The sequence below is a fragment of the Paroedura picta genome, chromosome 8 (assembly GCF_049243985.1).
Source record: "Paroedura picta isolate Pp20150507F chromosome 8, Ppicta_v3.0, whole genome shotgun sequence".
Taxonomy (NCBI): Eukaryota; Metazoa; Chordata; class Lepidosauria; order Squamata; family Gekkonidae; genus Paroedura; species Paroedura picta.
In genome coordinates this window covers 50,403,690-50,430,883 of record NC_135376.1, presented here as the reverse complement: position 1 = coordinate 50,430,883, position 27,194 = coordinate 50,403,690, and the positions used below count along the sequence as shown (strand labels likewise).

Below are 27,194 nucleotides of genomic sequence, written 5' to 3'. Positions count from 1 at the left end.
ATCGTACTTGTTCCACTTGATCCAAGCGCTTCCTAAGATTCTCATTGAGGTATGTCTCAACTCGTGTGATGATGCCTTCAAGTTTAATTCTTTCATTCAAAAGCTGTCTGTTTTCCTAGAAGAAAAAAGAAAATTGTACTAAAAGGCTATGTAAAAAATAGCTGGTGGGCTAAGTATTCCAAATTTAAAAGAATCAAAATAAAAATCAGTCTTATTTAAAAGAATCAGAATCAGTCTTGTTATTGTTACGAAAAATGTATATCAACTGTGATTTTAAAAGTTTGTTTCTCTGAATTTAACTGGATCAAATTTAACTGAAAATAAAATGTATTGGCAATTAAGTCCTTAAATTCTAAACAATCTTTTAAACATGACTACTTATGTCAAAGTAATATTGTTGATCCACCCTGATGTTATACAAAATGGAAAACTTAACCATTCAGCATTAACTATTTTAATTCTTGTTTTATATTAGAGTAGGAGAGACACAAAGGGACCAATAATAAACGACACAACACAAGATAATTTGGAACTAATGTGTATAATTAAAACACTACTGAATACTACACTTATTTTTAACTAATTTTTCTTACTTGCTGTAGTTGTCGGATCTCATCATTAAGTGCATCTACTCGCTTCTGATCCTCTAAACTAAGTTGAGACAACAGGTCTGTTCCAAGTTCTGCTTTTAATGATTCTCGTGTTGATTCCATAGCATGTAAACTTGCTTCCAAACTCTGTAAGCTGCGTTGCTAAAAATAATAAATTACATTAAATATGAGCACTCCTTTAAAGAAAAAGAACGCTGCACCAGAACATGCTAGAAAAAGTAGTAAGCAGCAATCCTCCATCACAATTATACATGTCTTAAGAGCCTAACAGTATAGATATTGGAACCTCTGAGAATTCAGAAGGGGCTCAAATGATTTAAAAAACAATGATTAACAACAAAAGGGGGGAGGGGTCCCCAGTACAGAATAGAAAGAAGAGCTGGTTATTAATGCCCCACTTTTCACTACTGTGCCAAAAGTGGCTTAAAACACAATCTTTCTACAATTGATACTCTATGAGGTAAGTAGTTCTGAGAGAGTTCTAAGGCAACTGCTCTACAAGAACAGTTCCAAGAGAACTGTGACTAGCTCAAGGTCACCCAGTTGGCTGCACATGGAATAGGGAATCAAACCCAGTTCTCCAGATTAGAGTCTGCTGCTCTTAACCGCTACACCACACTGGCTCTCCTCCTTAATGTGCAGTTTCTTTCTTTGTTTGTTCTCAAGTGGACAACAGCCTTTCTTGCTGACATTTTTGACCACACTGAATGCATTGGCAATTTCTCTAACTGGTAGCACCAAATTCAGTAACTCACGCTATCCATTGTGCCAAACACCCTGAATACTCAGTACAATGCAACCAAACCAATTACTTAATACATTCTCAGAGATCTCATACCTTGGGCATAAATGTTTTCTCTGACTGCTGCCTCTTCTCTTTTAGCATTTTCATCTCTGACAAGATGCTGTCTCTGGAAGCTTTGAATTTTCTTTGTTGCGTTTCAATCTGCTGCATTTGATTCATGAGCTGATCAATTTCATTATTAATCCATGCAATGTGCTAAGGAAAATCTTGTTTTTTTTTTTAAATGAAGGGTTATATAACGATATAGTTGAGGTCTTATGTATTAGCAAGAAACTTTTTATATATTACTGTGCTGATATTGAGTTTATAAAAGGAATACAATAATTATAGCATTTTACACTTCTCAATAATATTAATGCTGTATAAACTAAAAATTTGAAATATTAAGTATGGGCAGCATGCCATCTAGAACTGTTTCTTGCTATCAATGGAAATGATAATAAATATTGCTATCATTATACTGAAAGAAGGACTAATTTTGGGGCACAACCTATTTACAGTAGAATCCTATGTGTAGAATACTCCTATTAACTTAATACAACTATTTTCACCTCTTTCTCTACAATTGTAAATTGTAATATGCACTTATCCATATCCTCATCCCAGCCTTCCTCACAGTAGATTACAAATTATTTGTACCCCAGAGCATACATTATTTGCAACAGGAAGAAAGAATTAGCTGGATGAAAATCTGGCAAGTGCATATATTTCCCATTCACTTTAACTACCATACATATCTATGGTAAAAACAGAATCTGGCTCAAACGGATCAAGGTTTTAGGATATTGAATTTTCCCTTCCCTTCCTACCCCTGTGAGGTAGGTGAGGCTGAGGGAGTTCTGACAGAGCTGCTCTGCAAGAACAGATCTAACAGCACTGTGACTAGCCCAAGGTCACCCCTGGCAGTGTGTAGAGAATGGGGAATCATACACAGTTCTCCAGATTAGAGGCCACAGCTCTTAACCACTACACCAAGCTTGTGCACAAAATTCCATCACAAACTCAACAAAACAAAGTTTTTGACCAGCCTACATGTTCAACTCAGCTTTTAAACACACACTGCTCTCAATAGATACTTCCAGTCTTTCCCTTTTCTTTCCAGCACAGTAGCAGATTTTGATGTACTCTGTTAAGAACCTACATTTATCTCTTTGCCTTCATGATAACCATTCCTCATGATCCTCCTAGCATTGACAACAACCAACAGAGAAGTGTGTGCACACATTCAAAACTACCAGCTACTTTCATACAGTAGTCATACTTCAGTCTATGTACTATCACACATAAGACTGCTGCATATGTGAAGGATATTTTCAATGTTTCTACGCAAGTTTTCATTGAGTTTTGCTTCAAGTTCTCCTAATTCTTCTTCTGCCTTCCTAACATCTTTCTGCAGTTCAAGCCGAGACTTCCTTGTGTCATAATAACCTCCTGTCAAAGCCCCACGATGGCTGACTTGATCACCTAAGAACAGAAATCATTTTTGTCATTAACAATAATGCTAGCTGTGACACAACCACACTATGTGCATATAAGAGTAATTCACCTTTATTAGCAGGGTATTTAAATGTGATTCCGTAGAGCTGTAGAGAATCCTTCCATATATATATTTTGCTTTTAAAAATCAAATGATGCCTCAAGAACATTAGGTTTCTAACACTACGAAGAATCTTTTCTAAACATTCAGACTATTATAGGACTCACTTTATAATATATAGACTGAAAATGTTTAGGTACAGAATGGTCACAGCATGTTATCAGCTTATCAAAGTACACTAGATTACAGATAATGTAGATGACACAATAATGGATAAAGAGATACTCTGTTAAATATACTTTCCACACATATACCCCTTAACTTTTTCCTAAACAATATGAATACTGGATCTTGTACACCAACGTAACTTAATTTCAAGTATTGAAGTCATTTAATTTAGGATGCTTAAGGGCTGTATTGCCCCCCTCCAAGAGTGCCTGCCATACAATATACAGGTTACAGAATAAATTGCCTTGACATTCTATACATTATTAACATGTAGGGATAGCCATGAACCAGCTGACAAACTAAAGGTCATCATGAATTTTGGTTAGTTCATGGTTAGCAAAGCAATGTTTGTGAACCACAGAACTAACATGAACTTCCACAAATTTTGATGCAGTTTATGGACAGAAGAAAGGACGGGTTTCTGCTCTTCACTAAAAATACCCCGCCATTCCATTGATTAAAATGGCTCGCAGCTATTTAAATTCTGTCTGCTCCATGGGGAGCAGAAAGCAACTCATGAACCAATATGAACAGGGTTCATAGAAGTTTAGCCATGAACCATACTGCCCCTTTTTACTAATGTGTACAAAATTGTTTAAAGAGCCTCTTGTGGCACAGAGTGGTAAGGCAGTAGGCGTGCAGTCTGAAGCTCTGCCCATGAGGCTGGGAGTTAAATCCCAGCAGCCGGCTCAAGGTTGACTTAGCCTTCCATCCTTCTGAGATTGGTAAAATGAGTACCAGCTTGCTGGGGGGTAAATGGTAATGACTGGGGAAGGCACTGGCAAACCACCCTGTATTGAGTTTGCCATGAAAATGCTAGAGGGTGTCACGCCAAGGGTCAGACATGACCCAGTGCTTGCACAGGGGATACCTTTACCTTTACAAAATTGTCTAGAACATGGCAACAATTTACAGTGCAATCCTACAGAGTTACAATCCAATGGATTTTCATGGAGTCCTCTTAAGACCGATCTGTTACTTATACGGTACTCAATTCAATAGTAGTCGGTAAATAAAAAGCACAATAAGGGCTGAAATACAAGAACCAATGTATGTTATAGTTAGGACAACCTTACTGCATGTAGCTCTAATATCTAGGGGAACTTAAGTATTTCTCCAAAGAAAGGGTGTTATTCCTTCAAATTTCACATGAATGGAATCTGACATTCATGTTTTTTGCTGTTACTACAGATCTCCAGAAAAAACTGATCTATAGGGTTCATATATTGGGAGGTCAAGTTGAACAGCTATCTTCTAAAGATGTAATATACAGATTACCCCCCCCCCAAGTATGTACAATTACTTTCTATTAAAGGACCAGCATGTGGAGAAGAATAGCAAATATAAAGTTGTTTAGAAAACATACCTTCCAAAGTAATACAATCCATAGTAAAAGCTCTGGCCAGCTGGGTAGACACTTCCATACTACGACAAATAAGAGTCTTCCCAAAAACATGTTTGAAGGCTTTATCAAATCTTGGATTGTATCTTAGTTTACTGATCATAGGAATAGCATCCTGAAAGCAAAAATGGCGTCAAACTCTTAAACACAGTTGCCAGTGTTGCAGTTACATTTGGGTACTGAATGTAAAGTATACAACACAAATGGAAATATATAATGAACCAAAATGCATAAAAATCATTGATCCTGAATAGATGTTTACATCAGATATCATAACAAATGAAAATAAATCGGCCATAAAAATGTAGCTAGAGCAGTGCTGAAAGTATTTCAGTTGGAAGTGTTAACTTAATTTTAAAACAAACAGGCTCACATTTGTTTCAGGGTAGGCAGTATCTCTAACATCCAGTTTGTTCAGTGGCAGAAAAGTTACTTCTCCAGGTAGATTCATTTTATTGAATTCCATTAAGATCTTTGTACTAACTTCATCAGAATCTACAATATGATAGAATAACCTATAAAATTAAAAAGAGAAGTCAACGTGTCGTAAAAAGCACTGTCCTCTCACCCCCCCATCAATATAGTGTTCACATCTTTAACAATGACAATGACCTTAGCTGCCAATCAGTTACCAGGTTCAATTCAAGGTACTAGCTATCACATACAAAGCACATCAAGCCCAGGACTGGCCCGCTCCCTATTTCTGCCACAACAGCTTTACTCGTCTGAGCAGGGCCTTCTACAGTTGCCATCTTGCAAATCGGCAAAATCAACAACTGCCCATATATGTGCACTCTCTATTGAATCCCTTACCCATCTTATTGGATGGCCTGTCTGACAAGATTAGGAAGGCTCCCTGCTCTTATGGCTTTCTGTAAGCTATGCAAAGCTGAGTTGTTCCGGAAGGCTTTTTTGCACAGGTAATGTAATGCAATAATTCAGAAAGTTGCATTGATAAAGGGATAAAGATATTTTCTGTGATCTATCTATAATCTAAATTTGCTCAGACTATATAATTTCTGCATCATTTGTGTCATATTTAAATGCATACGCTTTATTTAAAGGTTTGTTTCAGGTCTATTTCATATTCTGGCTGGCTCCAGATTTTTACAATCCAAAGCTTACAGCACTATTTAGTGAATGCCCTATCCTCTTGACTGCATTTGACTATGTAATCCACTGAGTCCCACTGAGAAAGGCATGCTATAAATAACAAAGTACAAAAATTTACAATCAAGTTTAACAGAATCATTTAACTTCAAAGATTTGCACAAGAATGTTGCTCAAATATACCTGTTTCCTGCAGTAACTTCAACACAAGTGTAAAAAGCAGGCTCACACTCAAAGTTGTTCATCACTATTCCATGATAGCCATTGAGAACATGCTGGTTAATGCCTTTACGTCGAAAATGCTCCAAGACTTTGTTTATGCTGTCAATTCCATTTAGAATTGCCTGTCATAATAAGTAAAATAAATGAAGCCATTGGAGGACATGAAAATAATTCTATCCATACTTTTATTCTCCAAATTATTCTGATAACCATTTTCAAGTACTTTAAGGACTGTCACATAGATGGAGCAGAGTTGTTTTCTGTTGCCCCAGAGGGTTGGACCAGAACTAATGGGATTAAATTAATTCAAAAGAATTTTCAGCTAAACAGCCAGAAGTTCCTAACAGTTAAGAGAAGTTCCTCAGTGAAACAGGCATCCTAGGGAGATGGTAGGTTCTCCTTCCTAGGATTCTGTGAATTTAGGCAGATTGGAAGTGGCTGGGCAGAAGGGACAATGTTTGGCTTTTGTGGACCTTTCTTGCATGCCCAGGGAAATGCCAATTGCCACTTTAGGATCAGGAGACAAATTTCCTCCAGGCTGCACTGGCCAAGGATTCTGTTTTTTGGGGGGGAAGGGGGGCAGCATCTGGCCACGGAATAGAGGTCACTGTAGGTGGGCAGGTAGTTGTAAATTTCCTGCATTCTGCAGAGGGTTGGGCTAGTTGACCCTGGAGATCCCCTTCCAATTCCATCATCCTATGAAGATTTCTTTTAGGCCATTATTGGTTTTGTACTGATCAGAACAGTGTCCTTGCTATATGACTGCAGACTGAGGGGCAAGGGGTGGAAAGAGGATAACAGGAACAAGAACACTCAGTCACTTAGCATATTTGAACTTATCAGTAAGAAATTAGCAGATCAACCAGCCTGTCTGGGTTGTGTCCAACAGGGTTGCATCAGGATTTTTTTGTGAAACGGTGCATGCACAAAGACATTACCAATTCAAAACAACAGGCAGCTATTAGTATCACTATGGACTAAATAAATGGTAGGATTCAAAGACAGCATTTACAGCTATTTATATTATTGGGCACTGATATATCTATTTAAACAACTGGCTAATGAGCACAGCACTTAGAGCAAGGATAGGGAGAGAAGTAGTAGAAATCGATAGACTGTGAGAACACACATATACAAAAATCCAATTGCTGTGTACAGTGAAAACCTGCTAAACAGCCATGAATAGGAAGATGAACACTTCATCAAAAAAAAATCACCTCCCTTATTCACAAGCAATGAACAGGACATGAGTTGAACAAGAGGATGTTTCAGCATTCCCAGTTATACTGTCTACAGCAGTGGTTCTCAACCTGGGGGTTGAGTCCGCTTTAGGGGTCGAATGACCCTTTCACAGGGGTTGCGGCACGGCGAACAGCTTGGCTGGGGGGGGGGGCATCACTGTTGCCACTCCTCCTGCAGGCGTCACACAACAGCCTTGTGGGGTAGATCAAGAGAGAGCATTCGTCTGTCTGGACCAGCGGAAAAGAGCAAGGTGGGACAAGAGGCAAAACTGAATTGCGAAACCCCGGAAAAAGACCAATTTATATACAATCATGAACAATGGATCTTCACACTATTGGTCAATTTCAGTTTAATTTCTATGAAAGAACACTTGCATAATTTTATGGTTGAGGGTCACAACATGAGGAACTGTATTATAGGGTTTCAGCATTAGGAAAGTTGAGAACCACTGGTCTGCAGGAATCATGTAACAGAGACACTGATATACTTTAAAGGATAACAGTGTCTGTCCAGTCAAAAAACTGATCTGATCAAATAGTGTCAAATAACACTCAAGTACTTCTAAAACATTAGCCTTATTCAAAGATACTTCAATCAACAACAGGTTTGACACTACGTTAATCACAAGAAAAATTAATTTCAGTATTTCAAAGGGATGACTAATGGGGGACGTGATATTTATAAACTTTATAAAATTAGAACTCAAGGGTACCCAATTAAATTGTTGGGCCAAAGGTTCAGGGCAGACAAAAGGAAATACTACTATATACAGACAGTAATCAAAATGTGGAATTTGCTGCTAGGTGTAGTGATGACCACTGCAATATACAGCAATAAAGGGGGATTAGACAGATTCATGGAGATAAGTCTATTAATGGCTACTAGTCATGGTGACTGAGGGGTACCTCCACATTCTAAGCCATTCTGAATCCTAGAGCCAAGAAGAAAAATCTCTGCCTCGGCCTCTATGCTCTTGTTTGCCTTCCAGAGGAACCAACTGACCACTGCGTGAGACAGGATGTTGGGCTACATCAGGGGTAGTCAAACTGCGGCCCTCCAGATGTCCATGGACTACAATTCCCAGGAGCCCCCTGCCAGCGAATGCTGGCAGGGGGCTCCTGGGAATTGTAGTCCATGGACATCTGGAGGGCCGCAGTTTGACTACCCCTGGGCTAGATGGACCAATGGTCTAATTCAATAGAGCTCTTATGTTCACTCTCAACCTCAACAAGCTACATCAGTTCCAAAAAGACTCTTGTCAGAAAATATATATACGTCTAAGAAGCTTCAGCAGAGAATCTGCAATACTAGCCTAACTACTGTTTCTAATGCCAGGATTCTTCACCTTTCCAGTTGCTGCTCTAAGCAGCTGCTGTTTCTTTTCCAAGTCTTCTCGCTTTGCAGCAAGAGCTTGCTGTTCTGCATTCTCTTCTCTCCATAAGTAACTGAAAAATTAAGTTAACATTTGTGTTAATAAAACAGTCTATCTCAGCCTTTTTACCATTGAGAAACCCCAGAAACATTCTTCAGGCTTTGAGAAACCTCGGAGGTGGCAGGATGCAGAATATGGCTGGGAAGCACAGCTGTGTACATGCCTATCCAGGGCTCCCCTCACCTTCCCACCCCCTCCAGACCCACCTGTATTCATTTTGTGAGGGGGAGGCAAGTCAACATGACCATATAAGGTCATATCACGCAATAAATGTTTAACAAATTTAAATACACACACACACTGTATTTGTAATACAATGGGTGCTAGCATGCCGGCCCTTGCAGACCTCCAGGCGGCTCCCCCCCCCCCCTGCCGCCCCCTTCCACCCCGAGGTCCCGGCCTCGACATGAAGCCTCTCCCCCACTCCCTCCCCCTCTGAGGTCGTGGCTTCAGTGCGGGGAAAGGAGCAGGCCCACCGCGTCTCCGAAGTCTCTCTCCCCCCACTCCCTCTCTCAACTGAGGCCCCGGCTTTGGTGCAGGGAAATATCAGCCTCCTTTATTAATATGAACTGCTTAACTTCAGTTCAAATAAATCCTCTTGCTCATAGAAAGAACAGCATTGTGCTCTATAACTGTAACAGTGAAACTGTTTTGTACATTTCTAGAATAATTACTGATTTTGAAACTCAATATGACATCTTCATTTAAGATTTGAAATGTGAACAAATACTGACATATATTTTAAATGTTAAGCTAAGCTTAAAAGAACTGATACAAGAAAAGAGGGAAGCCCATGGTAAATTACTAACTTTCTCTCACTCTGTAGTTCATCTTTTTTGTTTTTCACTTCATAGTATTTTCTGTCCAATTCTTCAACACGAGCTTTTACTTCATTAAGATCCTGATCCAATTTCTAATGCATACAAAAAGAGGTTTTTAAACTAAACATCTCCTAAATATCATTATGGTGTTAAAAATCCAATTACTTTAAGGTATTTCAGACTTTAAGATAAACCCCATGGAAAAACCACCCAACTAGAGTTTGGGCTTTCAGAAGAGTACAACAAATTAGCAGAAACATATAAAGACAGGATACAAGAGAGCTTTATCTGAAGCTCGCCTTGAATTTTTTCTTTAACATTTCAAGTGCTATACAGGGGGAGGCAATATTGAGACCACACTATATTGCAACCCCCACCTACATCTTATCCTGCCAATGGACATGTGTGAGAAGTCACAGGCCCAATTCAGACAATATAGATCTATCAAAACCAGGGGCCATGTTCAAACATGACAGGCAAGAGGACCTGGAGGGATACTGAATGCACCGGGGGTGGGGGGCAGGGCAGGCTGATGCAATTTTAATACTCAATTATTATAGAGAAATGTTGCCTAAGCTTCTAAGCCACTACAAGTTTGATAAGAGAATCTAGCTCCTGTAAGAATATTCAGAAAACTACAGGTCCTTACACAGCAACACACACCTACCTCTTAATCAAACTACAAGTAAACAAAAACATAGGATTTTCAAGTCAACAGTACATATTCTGATGTTGTCTATAAAGTGTAGCTAACTGAAATAATCCTAATGTATTACAGCCTGTAGCGACCATCTTGACTCCTTACACTGTATTGTTCCAGATTCTTCTCTTTGTTAGCTTCTGTATCTTCTAAGTCCTTATGTATAGCAGCAATTTGCCGCTTCTTGTCATTGATTGCTTGATCTAAGGACTTTAGCTCTTTTTTAATCCATTTATCTCTCTCTTCTTTAGAGGTGAACTGACTTCCTCGACCTTGCTTTGCATAAAGATCTGTTCTTTCCTGAGTAGCTTGTGCCAGTCTGTTTGAAGAGAAAAACATAATTTTAAAATGAAAATATTTATAATCATAAACATAATGGGCTAGCTTTATTATTGTTCAGCGTTAACTACTTTCTGCAGCTTGAAACTCAGCTCTCTCCTGTGAGATGCTGGAGCTGACACAAATACATTCTGAATTATTATCGTGCTCTTTTACAAGAGGAATGGCTGGGAGCCTTCCCAGCTACTTCAGGAAGGAAATGCTTGGGTATACACTGGGGGTCATTTGGCACTATCCATGCAGAATATTTCTCACCGAGATGGCACTATGGCGCCACTAACCGTCACACAGACCTGGCAATTCCTCGTTCTTCTTTTTCTTTGACACTGTTGAACTTGGGCTCTGTTTCAGCCAATTCCTTCTGTTTTTCTTCTATTTTCTCAAGAAGTTTCTGCCTCTCTTTCAGCAGTCTTTTCTAAAAATAAATTTGAATCCTAAAATAAGTGATCTTTTTGCCAAAAGACTTTTTGTCAAAGCATTAATATTCATCATAATACTACAGATATCTGTTCAGAAACAGCTTTGGTTACTAAATTTTTGGCTAATTCAATAGTAGAATTCCTGAAAAGAGCTTCTCTGTGATCATGAACCAGGCTTACAGGGACATCGTTAACAGAATATGAAGTCTCGGTATGGGGTAAAGCACTCTGAGATCCTCATGCTTTATTCTTTAAACTACCTTATTACGTACCTGCCGCAACAAGATAATACAAACCAGTAACGGAGTAGTAATGTCACCAAATCACAACAAGACCTTTCATACTCCATATGGAAGTTTTTATTATTAGTAAAAATTCGATTTATTGCCCACTCCTCCCTAAAATAGGCTCAGGTTAGCTAACAACAATAAAAATACAATACAAATGAATATAATATTAAAAATTCTTAATTTAAAACCTTGATTACCCTGAAACTCTCCCTTTGGGTTTTTACAATCTGAAAGGACAAAATAAAGAAATAATATCCAGAACCATTTCTTAGGAATTACCAACACCTTGACCCTTACCCGTTGTTCACTATTGCCAGCCAGTTCATCTTGCAAATCTTTTGCCTTAAGTTCTAGTTTAGTCCTCTGCTTAATCTGTTCCTGCCTTTCAGCACTGAGCTGCTCCTTCTCTTCTTTCATAGCTGAGATCTTGGTTTTTAGTTCTCGGACTTGCCGCTCTATTTCCTACAGGAGAATGACAACATTAACACAAGACTGGAGATATCTGTTATGTTATTTCAGAACTAATAAAGTAGGTGGGTCCTATATAACAGTGGTCCCCAACCTTTCTGAGGCTGGGGACCAGCAGGGCAGCGGGCTGTGCCCGCGCATCGCACATGCGCGAATGCGTCATGCGTGGCCGAAATTGCGCATGCGTGGCACGTTGTGCGGGCGCGTCCCTGATTCCCTCTCCCTGCCCTCCCGCAGTAAGAAGCTTCCCGGGCCGCGGCCCACAGGTTGGGGACCACTGCTATATAAGACAGTGCTTGATGCTTGATATGGCTGCCTTCATTCAAATGAAAGGATTTTCCTTCTATTCCTCCTTTTCTTTCACTCTTTCTTCCCCCATGCTTCCCTTCATTCCCTTTTATTATTTTTTTTCAAATCTTCTGCAAAATAAGGAGAGAGATATTGCATTTGGTTCTTTCCTGTGGCAGCCATTTTGGTGTTGCATTCACCACCCTTTTTCAAAACTCCAAAAGTACCTGCAGCCTCAAAAAAACTGCATATCCCTATTTCAGATTCTGCTTGTTCAACTAAGGCATATTCCTCTGACACTAGGCACTGCTGACCATCCAAGGGGGTTAAAAAAACCCTAATGCATTAGAAGAAACACACTCCACAGTGGAGAACTGCCTCTGCAACAGACAATGAGGAGCACAAGTAGAAAGAATGCATATGATGCAAGTAAAAATAACGCATTTATGGAATAATCCTTGAACAATTACATAGTATTCATTTATTAGTTCATAGAAATCACCAAATCAGCTTGGCCCGTAATTGGCAAATATGCTTGCAAACTAGAGTTTCAAATTCTTGTCTGATTATTGCAAGTTGTTCTATAGCTTATATCACAGCCATTCCTTTCACTCTAATCCGGAGGTGACATGCACATGGAAATGAGTCACCCCATCTCACTGCTGTTATACTGCACTACTTGGATGGACATGTGCACATCCCATCTACTACCTTGGACTACAAAGTCATGACACCTTATATGCCATCTATGGATGGAGTATGCAACAAAAACTGTCCTTATGATAAGATGCTTCTGGATCTTACTTCCATTTTATCACGAGCATCCTGTTGCGCATCTCTTAATTGCCTTGATTTTTCTCCACTTGTTTCTCGTTTGGCAGAAAGCTGAAAAGATTTAATAAATAATTGTTTGATATCAGTTTTCTTGATAGGCAAAAATAACTATATTTTAAAAATTTCATTTTTCAAAAAAATTATCCATAATACAAGTAATATACAAAATGACTTGCCTCATCAAGTTTAGCCCGTGTTTCATTAAGTTCCTGATTATAAATGGTGTATTCCAGGGCTCTTCTCATTTTATCCCATTTCTGATATTGAGCTAGCTCTTCTTTCTCTTCTTCCAGAGTATGTAATCGTTCCTCAATATACTTCAACAGCTCATTGATTTTCTCCCTTTTCCCCTCTTTAGAAAATTATTTTAAAAAGAGCTGAATAACCTCATGACAAAGATAACATTAAAACAAATATCATCATAATTAAATCCCTTTAAGCACTCATATTAGGAGACACAACTGAATGCTGCAGAATGTGTTCTTCAAGATTATTAAAAATCTGATTTAAAATTCCATGTGGTTTAATTAGTTTACATTAAATTTTAAGATTAACAATTCTTCTCTCATATTTTTCAATGTAAACAGAACTAGAACATCAGCAGTGTTCAGTGCTGCAAGTCTTTATGAAAGCCTGATCTGTGAACAAAGTAATAAATGGAAAAGGAACGGACAGTTTTCTCACAATATCAATTATATATGTGTAAACTGGTGTCAAGCATTAATTCCCTAATCCAAATCAGCAGATAGGCTCATCAGGTAGTCTGACATAGATCCAACCTGCTGTTTGGGAGAGGAACTGGATTTAGTATGTCCTGCATAAACCAAATGCTTACTATATCTATGTGTGTGTACAGCCCAACATATGCAACTGAACCAATGTACACATACCAGATCCCTACCCCAAAGCAGTAACTGGCACTGGTTCAACATATCTGCTTACAAGTACTATTAAAATGCCAATTAAGAAAACATACAAGACAGAAATATTTGGAAGCTATAAAAAAGTGACAGACACATGTTGGATATCTAAGGAAAAAGACAACACTTACCTGTTTCCTTCATTAATGAGATACTCTCTTCTTTACGTTCATCATATACTCTAGTGCCAGCAACCTCCCTTAGAAGTTTCAATCTCTGAGAATCAGGAGCTGTGGCCATCTGATTGATCTAAAAAATGAGAAAAGGAACATTAATTTAGGTATTTTTACTTATACAATGCAAGCAAGCAACTAAAGTAATAAATATCAATGTGTATCTTATACAACACCATACACATATAAAGGTAAAGGTAAAGGTATCCCCTGTGCAAGCACCGGGTCATGTCTGACCCTTGGGGTGACGCCCTCTAGCGTTTTCATGGCAGACTCAATACAGGGTGGTTTGCCAGTGCCTTCCCCAGTCATTACCGTTTACCCCCCAGCAAGCTGGGTACTCATTTTACCGACCTTGGAAGGATGGAAGGCTGAGTCGACCTTGAGCTGGCTGCTGGGATTGAACTCCCAGCCTCACGGGCAAAGCTTTCAGACGGCTGCCTTACCACTCTGCGCCACAAGAGGCTCTCATACACATATAGTACACTTTAAAAGAATTCTTCTCTTTCACCTTGCTACTTCAATTTATTCATTTATTTCAAAAACAAAACTCAGGAAAATCCAGCAATTAAGTACAATTCTTTTAAAGAAAAAAAGGGGGGGGGGAGATTGATACTTCTATTGCAAATAGAACCTGTGGCAGGGTGGAAAGGGGACATATCAGGCAGTGCACCTACCCACCTTAGCCCGGGTGCAACTTAGCATCTCACACTCGGCAAGAAATCTGGGGGTGATTCTGGATTCCTCCTTGTCTATGAAGGTCCAGGTCACAGGAATTCTACCATCTTCGCCAGGCGCAGCTACGAGTGCCCGACCTGTCTTCGGACCATTTGGCTACAGTCATCCAATTAACAGTCACCTCCAGATTGGATTTCTGTAATGCATTCTACGCAATTCTACCCTTGTCCTTTGACCTAGAAATTGCAGCTGGTACACAATGTTCCTGTGAGGACAGAAAGGGTCCTCACAGGAGCATCTTAGAGGGCTGATATCCAGCCTGTACTGAGGCAGCTGCATTGGTTTTATTTATTTATTTATTCATTATATTTATATCCCGCCACTCCCAAAAAGACCCGTGGTGGCTCACAATAAAAACCCTATACATTAAAAACCCCAATAAAACACATACAAAACACATATAATCGACCACTAAAAACTAAAACACATCCAATAATTTGGCGGCAAAAAATCCACACTAATACTATTAAGACCTCAGGGTGGACCGTTTAATCTGCTCATTAATAGTCCCAAAAGTAGGGAAGGGAAAGGGAGGGGGAGTCCAGATCTTCCTTCGCACGCCGGCCTCAGCCACAGACCTGGCGGAAGAGCTCCGTCTCGCAGGCCCTGTGGAACACTGAAAGCTCCCACAGGGCTCATAGCTCTTCTGGGAGCTCATTCCACCAGGTTGCCAGTTGCAGCTTGGATCAAGTTCAAGGTTTTGGTATTAACCTTTAGGCAATCTGTGATCAGGGCCCCACTTATCTTTATGCCCCCCGCAGGGCACTTTGCATTGTTGATGCAAATTCGCTGGAAGTCCCTGGCCTAAGGGAGGTTTGCCTGGCCTCGACCTGGGCCTGGGCATTTTTGGTCCTAGCCTTGACATGGTGGAATGAGCTTCCAGGAGAGTTGAGAGCCCTGATAGAGCTCATACAGTTCTGCAGGACCTGCAAGATGGAGCTCTTCTGCCACGCCTTTGGTTGAGGCCATGGCAGTTAATATCTGAGTCCTGCCACCCTGAGCTAACAAGGGAAAGGGTCATATCATGTTGCTATTAACCCCCTAAGGTGCTTATATGCCTTCTGTTGAGCAGAGTCCGGGGGGGGGGGTATTTTATTCTGCTGCCAGGTGTGTGGGGTTTATGGGGAGGGATTTTATAATTCTGTTACCCACCACAAGCTGGTCACCGGAGTGGCAGGTTATAAATTAAATTATAAATAAATAAAAATTGCTATAATTTCTCATGCCTGGCACGTGTTACACTAACTGGTAATATGTCAGTATAAGAACTCTTAAATCTGAGCTACTTATTAACTGGTGTAACCAGCCTTAAGAAATATAATTCTTGATGTTATGGGGCCTGTGCAGAGTGATAGCTTGCACAGATTGGGAAGGAAGAACAAGGAAAAGGACAGAAGTTGAAATCCGTCTTCCTCCTTCTTCCACTAATTCTGCTCTGAGGGGAACAAGTAATCTCATCCTTCTGTCTCTCCTCACTATGGCCCATTGTCCCTTTGCATGGATACTGTGACCCAATGAATGATCTTGTCCATGGGTTGAAAAAGCAGCAGCAATGGAGAGGAATGTGAGAAAATTCCTTTGCTTTCCACACATGGATGGCAGCATTATGCATTTATACCCCAAATCCAAATATGATGGTGGTTTACAACAGAAATTAAAAACACTTACTGAAAAATAAATAAACTTAACCATACCTTTCCTTGCTTAACAATATAGTAGGGATTGCTGCGAGAAAATCCAGCACTTTCAAGAAGGTTCATCACATCGTTTTTTCTGGAAGTAAATTTTTCAAAGAGTAACAAATTTAATCAATTGTGTCAAATAAAAATAACTGGAATAATTTAAACATAGGATTTTTAGACAAATAATCTGCTTCCATTCTATTATAGATGTAAATATATCACTGTTTCATTTGTGAAATTAGAACAGCATGAGTCTCACTGACTACACTATTAAATGGGTTCTACACCACCAGTAGAATATTTGCTCCACAGACATCTCTATCCAGTTGTCAATTTCTTCCATGGTTACTTGGGCCCCAAATTTTGAGTATCAGTGCAGCCGAACTTGCCCTTTCATGCCAGTCTTTGCTTATCCAGTTGCTGTCAATAAATGTGTCACTAATTCAGAGTACTATATTTTGGATTGCCATTGAAAAGAGGATAAAACAGCATGTGCAGTATATGATGATAGAGACTTCCTATAACTCAATAGGCATTTATCCTCAAATATGACTGTTGCAAAGGAAAGTTATGCCTTTTTGTGAACATTCATTTCAGCATTTAACATGAAACAGTTACCTGAAGTCTATGCTTCAGAATCATTTTCAAGCAACTGCTACAGACAGGCTGGGAAAGCTGAGTCTTATTTACAGCAATTTTGAGGCAGCTACAGAAATCCCAAGAATGGCACTATTCAGTTCACATTTTCTAAGAACTGGGTTTAAAATCATGGAGACTGGGAATACAATATAACTGGTATCTCTGAATTTTAAAGAAGCAACAGTCATTTTTAAGTGTTCTCAAAAGCCTGAGGTCTGGAGAAGTTTACTGTTTTACATAAAAACTAAATACTGAGCTTTTCTAAATCTCATCAAGAACTTGTATATTGAATCTTCAATAATTGCTAGTATGCCTCAAAACCAGATGGCAATTAAAGAAGAAATAGCACATACGTAACCATTTTCTTGTCTAGGAAATACTGGTCCTTTTTTGCTCCAATAACTCTGCGAAGAGATACTTCTTCTTTATCAATCTTAAGACAAAAAAAATGGCACAGTTAACATTCTGAACCCTTTACAAAATTTGACTTTAAACTTAAACCAAAAGCCAGCAACAAAATGTGCATCAATAAAAAAAATAATATATTTAACTTACTGGTAACCGGTTATCTGAATTGTCAAAAATGATTTCCACAAAAGCAGAAATAACACGAGGACCTGTACCTTCCTTTAGAAACACAGAGAGAGAAACCAAATGTATTAAAACCTTTCAAGTTTTGCCTATCCCATGCTCCATAAGTAAATTATTTTATTCTACCAAAGATTTAAAAGCTTTTATTTATTTACTTCATTTGTACCCTGTCATTCTACCCAGCATGGACTCAAAGTAGTTTATATCATTCTTTTCTCCTCCATTTTATCTGAACAACAACCCTGTGCGGTAGATTACGTGTAAGAGTATAAAACTGGTCCAAGATCATCCAGCAAGCTTCCATGACATGAGTGGAAATTAGAACCTGGGACTCTCATATACTACTCTGACATATTTGACCACTATACCACATTGACTTTATGTCCGTATGACAATATACCACTACACTCAAGTCTTCTATTTCTTCTGGCAACATGAGAAAAGCTTAAAGGGGGGGAGATGTTAAAAGAGTCTACTCTGAAATAGAATAGCATAAAGACATCATTTACCCAAAGGTTGCATAATTTTGGTACAATAAATGTACCAAAAGCATGGCACTGTACAGAGTTTACAACCATAGTATGTCTATTGTTTTTACTCACATGTAACAAAGCAAGCCTTTGCTCAGGACGAAGGTGGCTAAATTCATCACTGAGAACAAACTGAATTGCTGTAATACAGAAAGGACAATAAACTTTGTTAATTTACTGGGATGGGTTCAATAATGAATTAAATAGTAAACTTTTAAAACATGTTTAAATTTTTTTATAAATACTAGCATTAAACCTATCACACTAGAATTGTGTTTGGTAAATTTTTGCATAAGAGTTTCATTACGACATTTCACATTATTTTAGCTTCTCCTATTTTTGGATCCTATTCTCAGGAGATTTATCTTGGACCCTCCAATGTAGAACAGTGTTCAACAAAGTAAAACCATGGGCAAACACTATAAATAGGTTTTTCTATAATAAAGATACTGATTGCAGTAGTTTGATCTTAAGAGCCTGCTGAGTCTGCTAACCCTTGTATTTTGGAACCTACCCCCCCCCCCAAACATGCACTCTCTAGAATATTCCCTCAAAAGTTCAAAGATGAGTTTTCTAAATTTGCCTTATTCCAATAGAATTTGCCCTTGCGACCATAATAAGACTGCCACATCTTTTCATGTTTTTCTTGAATGCAATTTTTGAGCATAAAAGGGATCATTATATTAAGCCTATATTTTACAGGTTCCCAAAGTGGGCTATAAGCCCCCCTGGGGGTGGTCCGTAGAAGGATTCAGGGGAGTGGTAAGGAATTTAGAGGCAGTAGTGGGGACAGCAGCCTGTCTCTTCCTGCTGCAGCTGCATTTTCCTAGCAAGAGATGTTCCAAGGTGGTTTGCCTCTGGGTAGTAGCGACTCTGGACCTCCTTGGTGGTCTCCCATCCCAATGCTGACCAAGACCAACCCTGCTTAGCTTCCTGAAGAAAGCAAGGGCTTAGGGCGGCGGGAGAAGCATTCTCCTGTTTGTTCCTGTCCATGGAATTTTGCATTGCTTGCTTCTCTCTCTTTCTCTCTCTCGTCTTTCCCCCCAATAAGGAATCAAAGTGGCTTTTACAAATGCCTTTAACAAAGAACTTAAATATTTTTTCCAAACTAAAATATGACTGCTGCACAACAACCAAAAAAAGTGTAGGCAATATAGTGTATTTTGAATCTGAAGAGGGCCTGACACCAGGAAATAAGCGTATGAAAGAAAACAAGGGATGTGGCCTGGGAGCCAAGAGGGCAGCAATCCAAAAACGTTTGGGAACTTCTGCTCTGATAAATTTCCCCCTTACATCATGGACATCCTTCACTTAGTGATGATGATTCTAATATCACTGTGGCTGTAGCAAAATTTGTTTCAGTCCTTTTAGCCTTTGAGTCAAAAAAAGAGGAATGAGAATCTGCTGCTGCTCAATATTTGTTAACCCATGAGCTTCTAAGAGAATAAAAGGAAAGGAATGTACACAGTCCACAATGTACACAGAACACAGTAATCAGTGTTCTACTGATTTTGATGTCTGATTTATGTTCATTTATTCTCTGCCATCTAAATATAACATGTCATGCATCAAGTGACATCAAAGCTTAAATACAATCTTAGGATTGCAGCACAACAAAATAAAAGTCCAATGGCACCTTTAATTCCAACAAAGATTTATTCAAAGTATGAGCTTTTGAGTGTATGCACTCTTCCTCAGACAACACACTTGAAAGCTCGCGCTTTAAATAAATCTTTGTTGGTCTTAAAGGTGCCATTGGACTTGTATTTTGTTGTGCTGCTTCAGATCAACACGGCTACCCACTTGAATCTATTATTATGGCATAAACTGCCTCAAGATTCTTCTGTTTTTAAAAAAGTATCTTTGAGTATTTATACTAACCTAAGGTAAATCTGAATCAATAGCATTAATATAGATTTAAGACAGTAAGCTTATCTTCGACTATCATTTGTATGCTTCAACTCACCATAGAAGAAGTTGCTTTTTCCAGAACCATTCCTACCCACTAAAAAAAAAATTGAGAGTTAATAGACATTTCAAACAACATAGTTTCATGAATTACTTTTTAATTGGGGGGATTTGTAAGTTACATTAAAAGCAGAACAGCAATGAACAAAAATCATAGCATTAAACATCAGTTATATTATTTTATCATTTCCATAATATTTTATCATTTCCACATTTCCATAAACATATATGTCAGTTGGTTACCTAATTCTCACAGATACTTAACAATTTTACTACTTGTACAAACTGCTATTTGTAAACCAATCACTCAATTCTGATGCATGTACTAACTAAATCCTGGCAGCATACATTAACAAGAAATTCAAGGCACATGACTCAACTAATCCTCTCAAATCTACCAACAGGACAATCCATGATTTTAGAGAAGCTGTGCCTCTGTAGGAGATAACATGCAGATGGCCCCAAGTTTAATACTCGGCATCTCCTATCAAAAGATTTCAGGTAGCAGTTTTGGGAAAGACCTTTACAAGGTATCACATTCAGCACAGACCTGTGCTTGAATGGAAACTCAAGGATGAGAGTTGTCATTGCAGTCACTGTGCAGGAAGCTTTAGCTGTGGACTCAGAGAAGAACAGTACATGGAAATCTGTAACCTAGGTCTAATTTTCAGATAGGATACAGCTAGAGTAGCCTGTGAAAGCAACAAATATCATACAACTGGAAAGGCAGTGCCCCATTCTCATGTGAGAAGACTGCTCATTCTCATAGTCATGAAAATGAAACTTCTCAGGTTTGAGAAATATTCTTATTTTGTTATATTTCTATCTCCCCGCCCCTTTTTCTATGGTGTTCAGGGCACTATCCCATGTTTTCACAACTACTCTGTGGTTAGAATGACACACAGTGATCTCCATCAGCAAGCCCATACATAAACTTCAACCTTTCTGGTCTAATATGCCTCACTCTGCCTCTGTAATACAGAGAAGCCCTGGATACAATTAATGGAAAAGTCCAGAATTATGTTTCAGTTTGCAGATAAAAGTTTGGATGTCACCACTACATAAAGATGGTTTGGGACAGATGAAAGAGCAGAACGCATTTTACCCTTAATTGGATTATGATGTAAGAGGCTTCCACCTGTCTCACAATAGCTGCACAGATGAACCTGTGTTCTTGTAAGAATTCTCCTGAAACATGCAGCCTTTTGGGAAAGCCCTATATATAACAATTAATTTTGGGGCTGGTTATTAATATGGTCAGCAAATTCATACTTAAATGACACATAATCTCATAGCCATTATACTAAAAGACCTTACCAATGACATTATGTTTTGAACTGAAGGGATCTACTATAGTCTGATCTCGGTAGCTTCGAAACCCCTGGATGATCACCTATAATAAACAAAAACCCACCTCAACACACAAGATCATTTTTATCTTTTTCAGGTTTTGAAACAACAATATATCATTTTTAAAGGCACAGGATTTATCATTACATTTTAAAGTACAAAATATGTTATTATTCACGTCATCCTGACACGCCAACAAAGGAAGCCAAGGTAATTCAGTATCTCTTAGCACGTCAGTGCACCTGATCGGGCTACTCCAATCTTACTCATTACATTGCTCTAGATATGATTTGCTGGTCCTCAGCTGAAAAATTGAATACAACTTTTTATATATATTTAGGTTAAAGCATATTAGCGGATTGTAATATAAGCCAAAGGTTGATAGCACAGCATGTGAAGATGAAACAATGCCACTAAGTACAACATAAAGAATTCATATTATGTAATATATGCAATTCTACAAATGGAATAATTTTGAAAATGGATTTCATATCCCACTTGGCAGTTTTCACTTGTAAGTACAGCCAGCAAGAGATTTAATTTAATCACTGACAGGCACATAAAATTTTAGATAATGTACCGTGCTTGTATTTATCAGCAGAAAATAATTAACAGTTCAAGCATTTTAGCTGATTTTTACCAGCAACGTGAATTAAACACTTTTAACAGTTTGAAAGCCATTTTACAATATTATATAGCCTACTACTTAAATGGGGGGGGGGACTTTCAGTAAAAGCTCTGTCTTAATGGTTAGAAGAAAATAAAACTTTTTATCCACTCATGCAGAAGGAAGGGGGGGGGGGTGTTTGGGAAACTCTGGCTCCTTACTTCTGCCCTGACAAGTGGCCAGCCGCTCAGGAAAGCTAGCAGCTTACTCATCCTTCAGCCCCCCTCCCAGCAGTGACTATTTCAAGCTGCAACCCAAGTCCTACCATGTAACAGTCTGGTCTAGTTTCCTGGAAGATGGTGCAGGTACCACATTAGAGAACAGTCTTCTGAAGAGCCACATGTGACTCCCAAGACAATGAATATCACTTTTGCAGACAATCATTTGACTAGGGTTGGCTCACTCCACCTGTCATCTGCTTGAACCGTCAAATTTACACAGATGCCTATGCACATAAATGCCCAATAAGTAAAACTAAACCATACAAACCAAGCATTAAGACTGCTTGGTTCATGTCCTAATTTCTAGTTCCACACAACTAAATTCCTATATAAATCGAGTATCCAGCACATGGAGCTCAAAGCCCACAATAGAACAGAAATATCAGAGAGGTGCGCACATTGAGTTTAAGAAGGTTTAACATAACCTGGGGTCAATTGGAATTGAACGGACAGTGTGCACAAGACTCAGCTTCTATGAGCAATATTCACTTTTAAAATATCTTTACAAGTCACTCATCTATCACAAGCAAGAATCATCTCCAAGTACCCAGGTAAAAACATAACAATAGTCATGCTGGATCAGACCAAAAGCCCATCTAGTCCAGCATCCTGTTTCAGTGGCCAACCAGTTTCTTTAGAGGACCAACAACAGGGCATCGAGGCTAAAGCCTTCTCCTGATGTCACCTTTTTGTTCTGGGATTCAGAGGGTTAGTTCTTCTGATTTAGTTCTTCTGATTGTGGAGATTTCCCTCAGCCACCATGGCTAGTAGCCATTGATTGACTTATCCTCCATGAAAGCTCCTTTAAAGCTGTCTATTCCTGCATCCATCACTACATCCCCTGGCAGTGAATTCCACATTTTAATTATTCTCTCTGTAAAGCAGTATTGCCTTTTGTCTGTTATGAACCATCAGTTTCATTGGATGCTCTTGAGTTTTATATTTTTGAAAGGGAGAAGAAATCTTTGTCAACTCTCCAGCCCATGCATAATTTTATAAACCTCTATCACGTTCACCCTTAGTCATCCCTTTTTTAAACTGAAAGGCCCAGACTCATCAGCCTTTCCTCATAGGGAAAGTGCTCCAACCCCCTCATCATCTTGATTGCCCTCCTTTATACTTTTTTCTAGCTTTGCTTTTGAAGATAGTGTGACCAGAACTGTACATATTATTCCAAATGAGGCCGTACCATAGCTCTTTCCAGGAGCATTACAATATCAGCTATGTTCTCAAACCCTTTCCTAATAAACCCTAACAAAATTTCTCTTTTCTACTGCTGCAGCACACTGAGTTGACACTTTCACTTCCACTATGACCCCAACCTCTTTTCCCCTCTCAGTCTCAGCCAATTCAGACTATACTTGACCCAAAATGAACATCTTTCCTTCTAATTTAATGAAAGGCAGATTTAATAAGATCCCTGTTTCCCAAAGGCTGTGTCTGCATGGGTGCCCCCATTCCAGATGCACTGGATCATTTAATTTTAAACTGTCCTCACTTTTACCGTTTATGCACTGGGAACTTCACTGCCCCCCCCCTGTCAGGAGCACAGATAGGGGGTGGATGAGGTGCACCAGGCCAAATGCTCCCCCATGTGGGTGCAGGAAGAGGTGGGGCAACCTGCCAGGACTAAAACTCCAGCCTGCAGCCCGGCATGAAACCTCCAGTGCGTAAACGGTCCTTGAGAGTTGTCGCCCAGCTTGGAGAGTATCCTTATGCAAGGCTAATATTATCCATCTAGACGGGAAACACTGCATTGGGATAGCACTGTGTACAATTGCACTGATCTTAGTCCAGATTTTAGTTGCCAACTTGGAACGGATGAATGCTACAACTGCTGTAACCAAACTTGATTGTCTGTAATTGTTTTGTTTTGCAAACCTGGTTCACACCATGTTTGTACTGTACTTTATTTTTGTTTATTTTTCTGTTATGCCAACAAAGGGTTTGTTGTTGTTATGTTGAAGTTGGGATATTTTTGTCCCAATATGCATTACTTAATACTTACCAACATTGAACTTCATTTGCCACACTGTTGTCCACTCACCCAGGTTATGGAGTTCCTTACTGGAGGCTCTTCACAGTCTGCCTTGGTTTTTACCATCCTGAATAATTTTGTGTAATCCGCCAATCTGGCCACTATACTATATACCCCTAGTTCCAGATCATTTAAACTTTTTAATTTAAAACAATTGTTTAGGCTATGAATGTGCCACAAATTTTAGGTACATGTGATCCAGCAAGATATTAAAAGTGTTGTCATCTGACTGTACAATCCCTTTATTTAGCAACAACAAAAAACTTACAGTGATGCTTGTGTTTATTGCCTTCACAATATGTCAACAGCATGCACTTGAGTTGGGGAACAAGTAGGGATATTGAACTTACCAAGCACAGCAGAAATCTTTCACCAAGTAAAAACTATTTGTGCTGCAATTAAGGATTTCCCAATGAAGAGCAACACTGATATCAGATATTATAGTTGCAGAGTAAAACAGACTTATGGATATGATTCTTCAACACTAATTAGTTATATCTATTCAGCTAAGAGTGGTAAAAAGGGCTGTCCTCCAGGTTCCCCCTTCACCTGAAGTTTACACAGCTGGCAACCCATCTGAGCTTTCTCTGTCATGGCACCAAAATTATAGAATATCCCTCTCAAGGAGATTTGTCTATTCTCCATTGATCATAAGACTTTTTTATCTGGCCTATCCTTCCTGCCCCTCTTTCTGGTTTTTAATTTCTGGCTTTAAATTTTTGGACATATTTTAAAAGTCAGTGTTTCTTTTTCATTATTTGCAGCCTAACTGGGTGGAAAGGTGACATACAAAACATCAGCCCCCCCATAGTTTCAGTACATGGCAAGAGTAGGAAAATCAATTTCAATTGGTTCAGCTTGTTATAACTCTAGGTATGATAGAATGCCAATAAATCAATTATGACAATAAGACCAGGCCATTTAATCAATATGCTGCCTTCCCTGTAACATGCTCAAAACTCAAAAACACAAGGGACACCATAAAACAATGGGTCAGATCCAGGCTAAATTGCTTCCCCTTTACCATCACAAAGCACCCTCATGTTGTTCTTCAGAGTCCCCAAACCCCCAGGAATAACAGACTAAAGATCTGTGGGCTTCAATGGGAGGAGGAGGGCAGAAAAATTCCATTCTGCTAAAGGAAAACTTAGTCTGGACCTAACCCCATAAAAACAGCAATATTAATAATCAATATTAGAAAATGTTTTTTTGAGGAGCTAACAAACAGATGAAAAACACAGTGACATCAAGACTACTTCTCACAGACAGCTTTTGAGGTAGCAAACCTTGTGTCTTCACTATATTACTTGTTCATTTGACAAAAGAATGATGGCCCACATGATGGAATACTCCAACCCCCCCAAAAACATTTCTACACATAACAGAAACTAGAATGTTAGAGAGGAGACATACTGTTTTCCCTGACATTCTAGCTTTCTAGATGCATGGGATCTGAAGTGAACATCATCGGGACTCCTTCTCCACCCACTAGTAGTGGGGTGGGGTGGGGTGGGGTGGGGAGTCAGGTTTTATTGATTTTCCACCATGTTGGTAATGTTTTATGTCTTTTAATGGGGGTTTTAAGACACTGTAACCCGCCACGAGCCACAAGGGAGTGGCGGAAAATAAACCAAAAATAAAATAAAATAATAATAATAGAAGCTTTGTTTATGTACTAGGGTTCAATCTTAAGTGCTAACCTTCACTCTGAAGAGGTACAACCCAGACACAGGCTTGCCTCTGCATCTTTGAGAAGCCAGACTTGTAAGGCAGGCATTGTGAACATATAAAGCTCAAGACTTCTAATTTAAAAGAGTCACTCCTATCAAGTTGTCCTTCTAGTAATTCTATGAATTTGGAAGAGCAAAATTCACACCTGCAGGCACCCAATGACACTATTACTTTCAAGGATAATTCCAGGTGGATCCAAACTTCCAAGGACTACTTGTTTAATCGTTCATTTTAGCATTACGGCCGACGAAGACTCTCTAGGACAGGGCACTGCCTCCTATCAACATACAGGCTCAGGAAAGGGGATTCTGGCCTCTTTTCGTCCGTCTCACCACACCAGGTCGGGGCCATTAAAAAGGCCAAGATTAGTCTGGTGAAGCCATGCAGCGCTTGGATGCCCCCTGCCCCTCCCCCTCGCCCAGCATGTGAAGCACCCCCTCTTTCTCCGAGAAGAAACCACTGCAAAACCAAGCATCGGCGACATCCCCAGAAGGAGCCCGCCCCAATTGCGGCCGACATCATCATCGCCACCGTCCCGGCACATTCCACATCCCCGGGCCCGAGTGAGCGAAGGCTACTGAGCAGCCCCTTCCGTCAGCCAGCAGCGAACCTCCCCCCAATCCACTCTCGACGGGAGACATGCAGCCAGCTCTCTTTACCTGCTTGATATACATGTTGGCGGCGTTGGCGGCAGCGGCCTCCCTCCTCACCGTCCACGGCCCGCCCCACTCACAATCACACACAAAATGGCGGTAAAACGTCCCGCACCCGCTCGTCGTGGAACGTACCACTTGGCACAGAGAGAGAGGGGAGGCAGAAAAGAAGAATCACGAGAGACTGTAACAGCGACCGGCCCCGCCACCCCTGAAAATACCGCTCCGGCTGAGATCATTTCCACTGACCACTCGTGGAAGGGCCCGCGGCAAATGCCCGTTTTTTGTCTGGCTGGAAGGAAGTTGGTACGGACCGACATGAGCCGAGCTGGGCGCCAAAGGCAAGCGCAGCCTATGGGAGGGAGGAAGGGAGGGAGAGCGACCTCCAGCCCCGCGGTTAATGGAGTCCGGAGAATCGCTAGGAGCCTGCGGAAAAGCCCATAGAGGGCGCGCGTCATTCGGCTGACAATGAGGGAGAGTCTCTCTACAGGGCGCAACACACACGTTCGGACGTTGCCTATTTCTCGGCCTTTTGGCGGAAATAT

General features: G+C 39.8%; 1 protein-coding gene across 1 annotated transcript in view; it reads right to left on the bottom strand.

The window, feature by feature from the left end:
• The window catches only part of SMC3 (structural maintenance of chromosomes 3), a 35,844-nt gene extending 8,863 nt beyond the window's left edge, over positions 1-26,981 (bottom strand). Inside the window, exons 1-22 of the mRNA XM_077349686.1 lie at positions 26,656-26,981; positions 21,307-21,382; positions 19,988-20,026; positions 18,094-18,161; positions 17,456-17,527; positions 17,254-17,333; positions 16,274-16,352; positions 13,800-13,917; positions 12,925-13,100; positions 12,719-12,799; positions 11,456-11,620; positions 10,743-10,864; positions 10,216-10,429; positions 9,399-9,502; positions 8,503-8,602; positions 5,877-6,037; positions 4,957-5,098; positions 4,548-4,698; positions 2,728-2,880; positions 1,450-1,601; positions 594-752; positions 8-115 (exon numbers count right to left, since the gene is read on the bottom strand). Of these exons, the coding sequence (XP_077205801.1) occupies positions 8-115; positions 594-752; positions 1,450-1,601; positions 2,728-2,880; positions 4,548-4,698; positions 4,957-5,098; positions 5,877-6,037; positions 8,503-8,602; positions 9,399-9,502; positions 10,216-10,429; positions 10,743-10,864; positions 11,456-11,620; positions 12,719-12,799; positions 12,925-13,100; positions 13,800-13,917; positions 16,274-16,352; positions 17,254-17,333; positions 17,456-17,527; positions 18,094-18,161; positions 19,988-20,026; positions 21,307-21,382; positions 26,656-26,670 (2,535 nt within the window). The 5' untranslated portion in view covers positions 26,671-26,981. The remainder of the gene's footprint in view (positions 1-7; positions 116-593; positions 753-1,449; positions 1,602-2,727; positions 2,881-4,547; positions 4,699-4,956; positions 5,099-5,876; positions 6,038-8,502; positions 8,603-9,398; positions 9,503-10,215; positions 10,430-10,742; positions 10,865-11,455; positions 11,621-12,718; positions 12,800-12,924; positions 13,101-13,799; positions 13,918-16,273; positions 16,353-17,253; positions 17,334-17,455; positions 17,528-18,093; positions 18,162-19,987; positions 20,027-21,306; positions 21,383-26,655) is intronic.
• Positions 26,982-27,194: the final 213 nt, after the last annotated feature.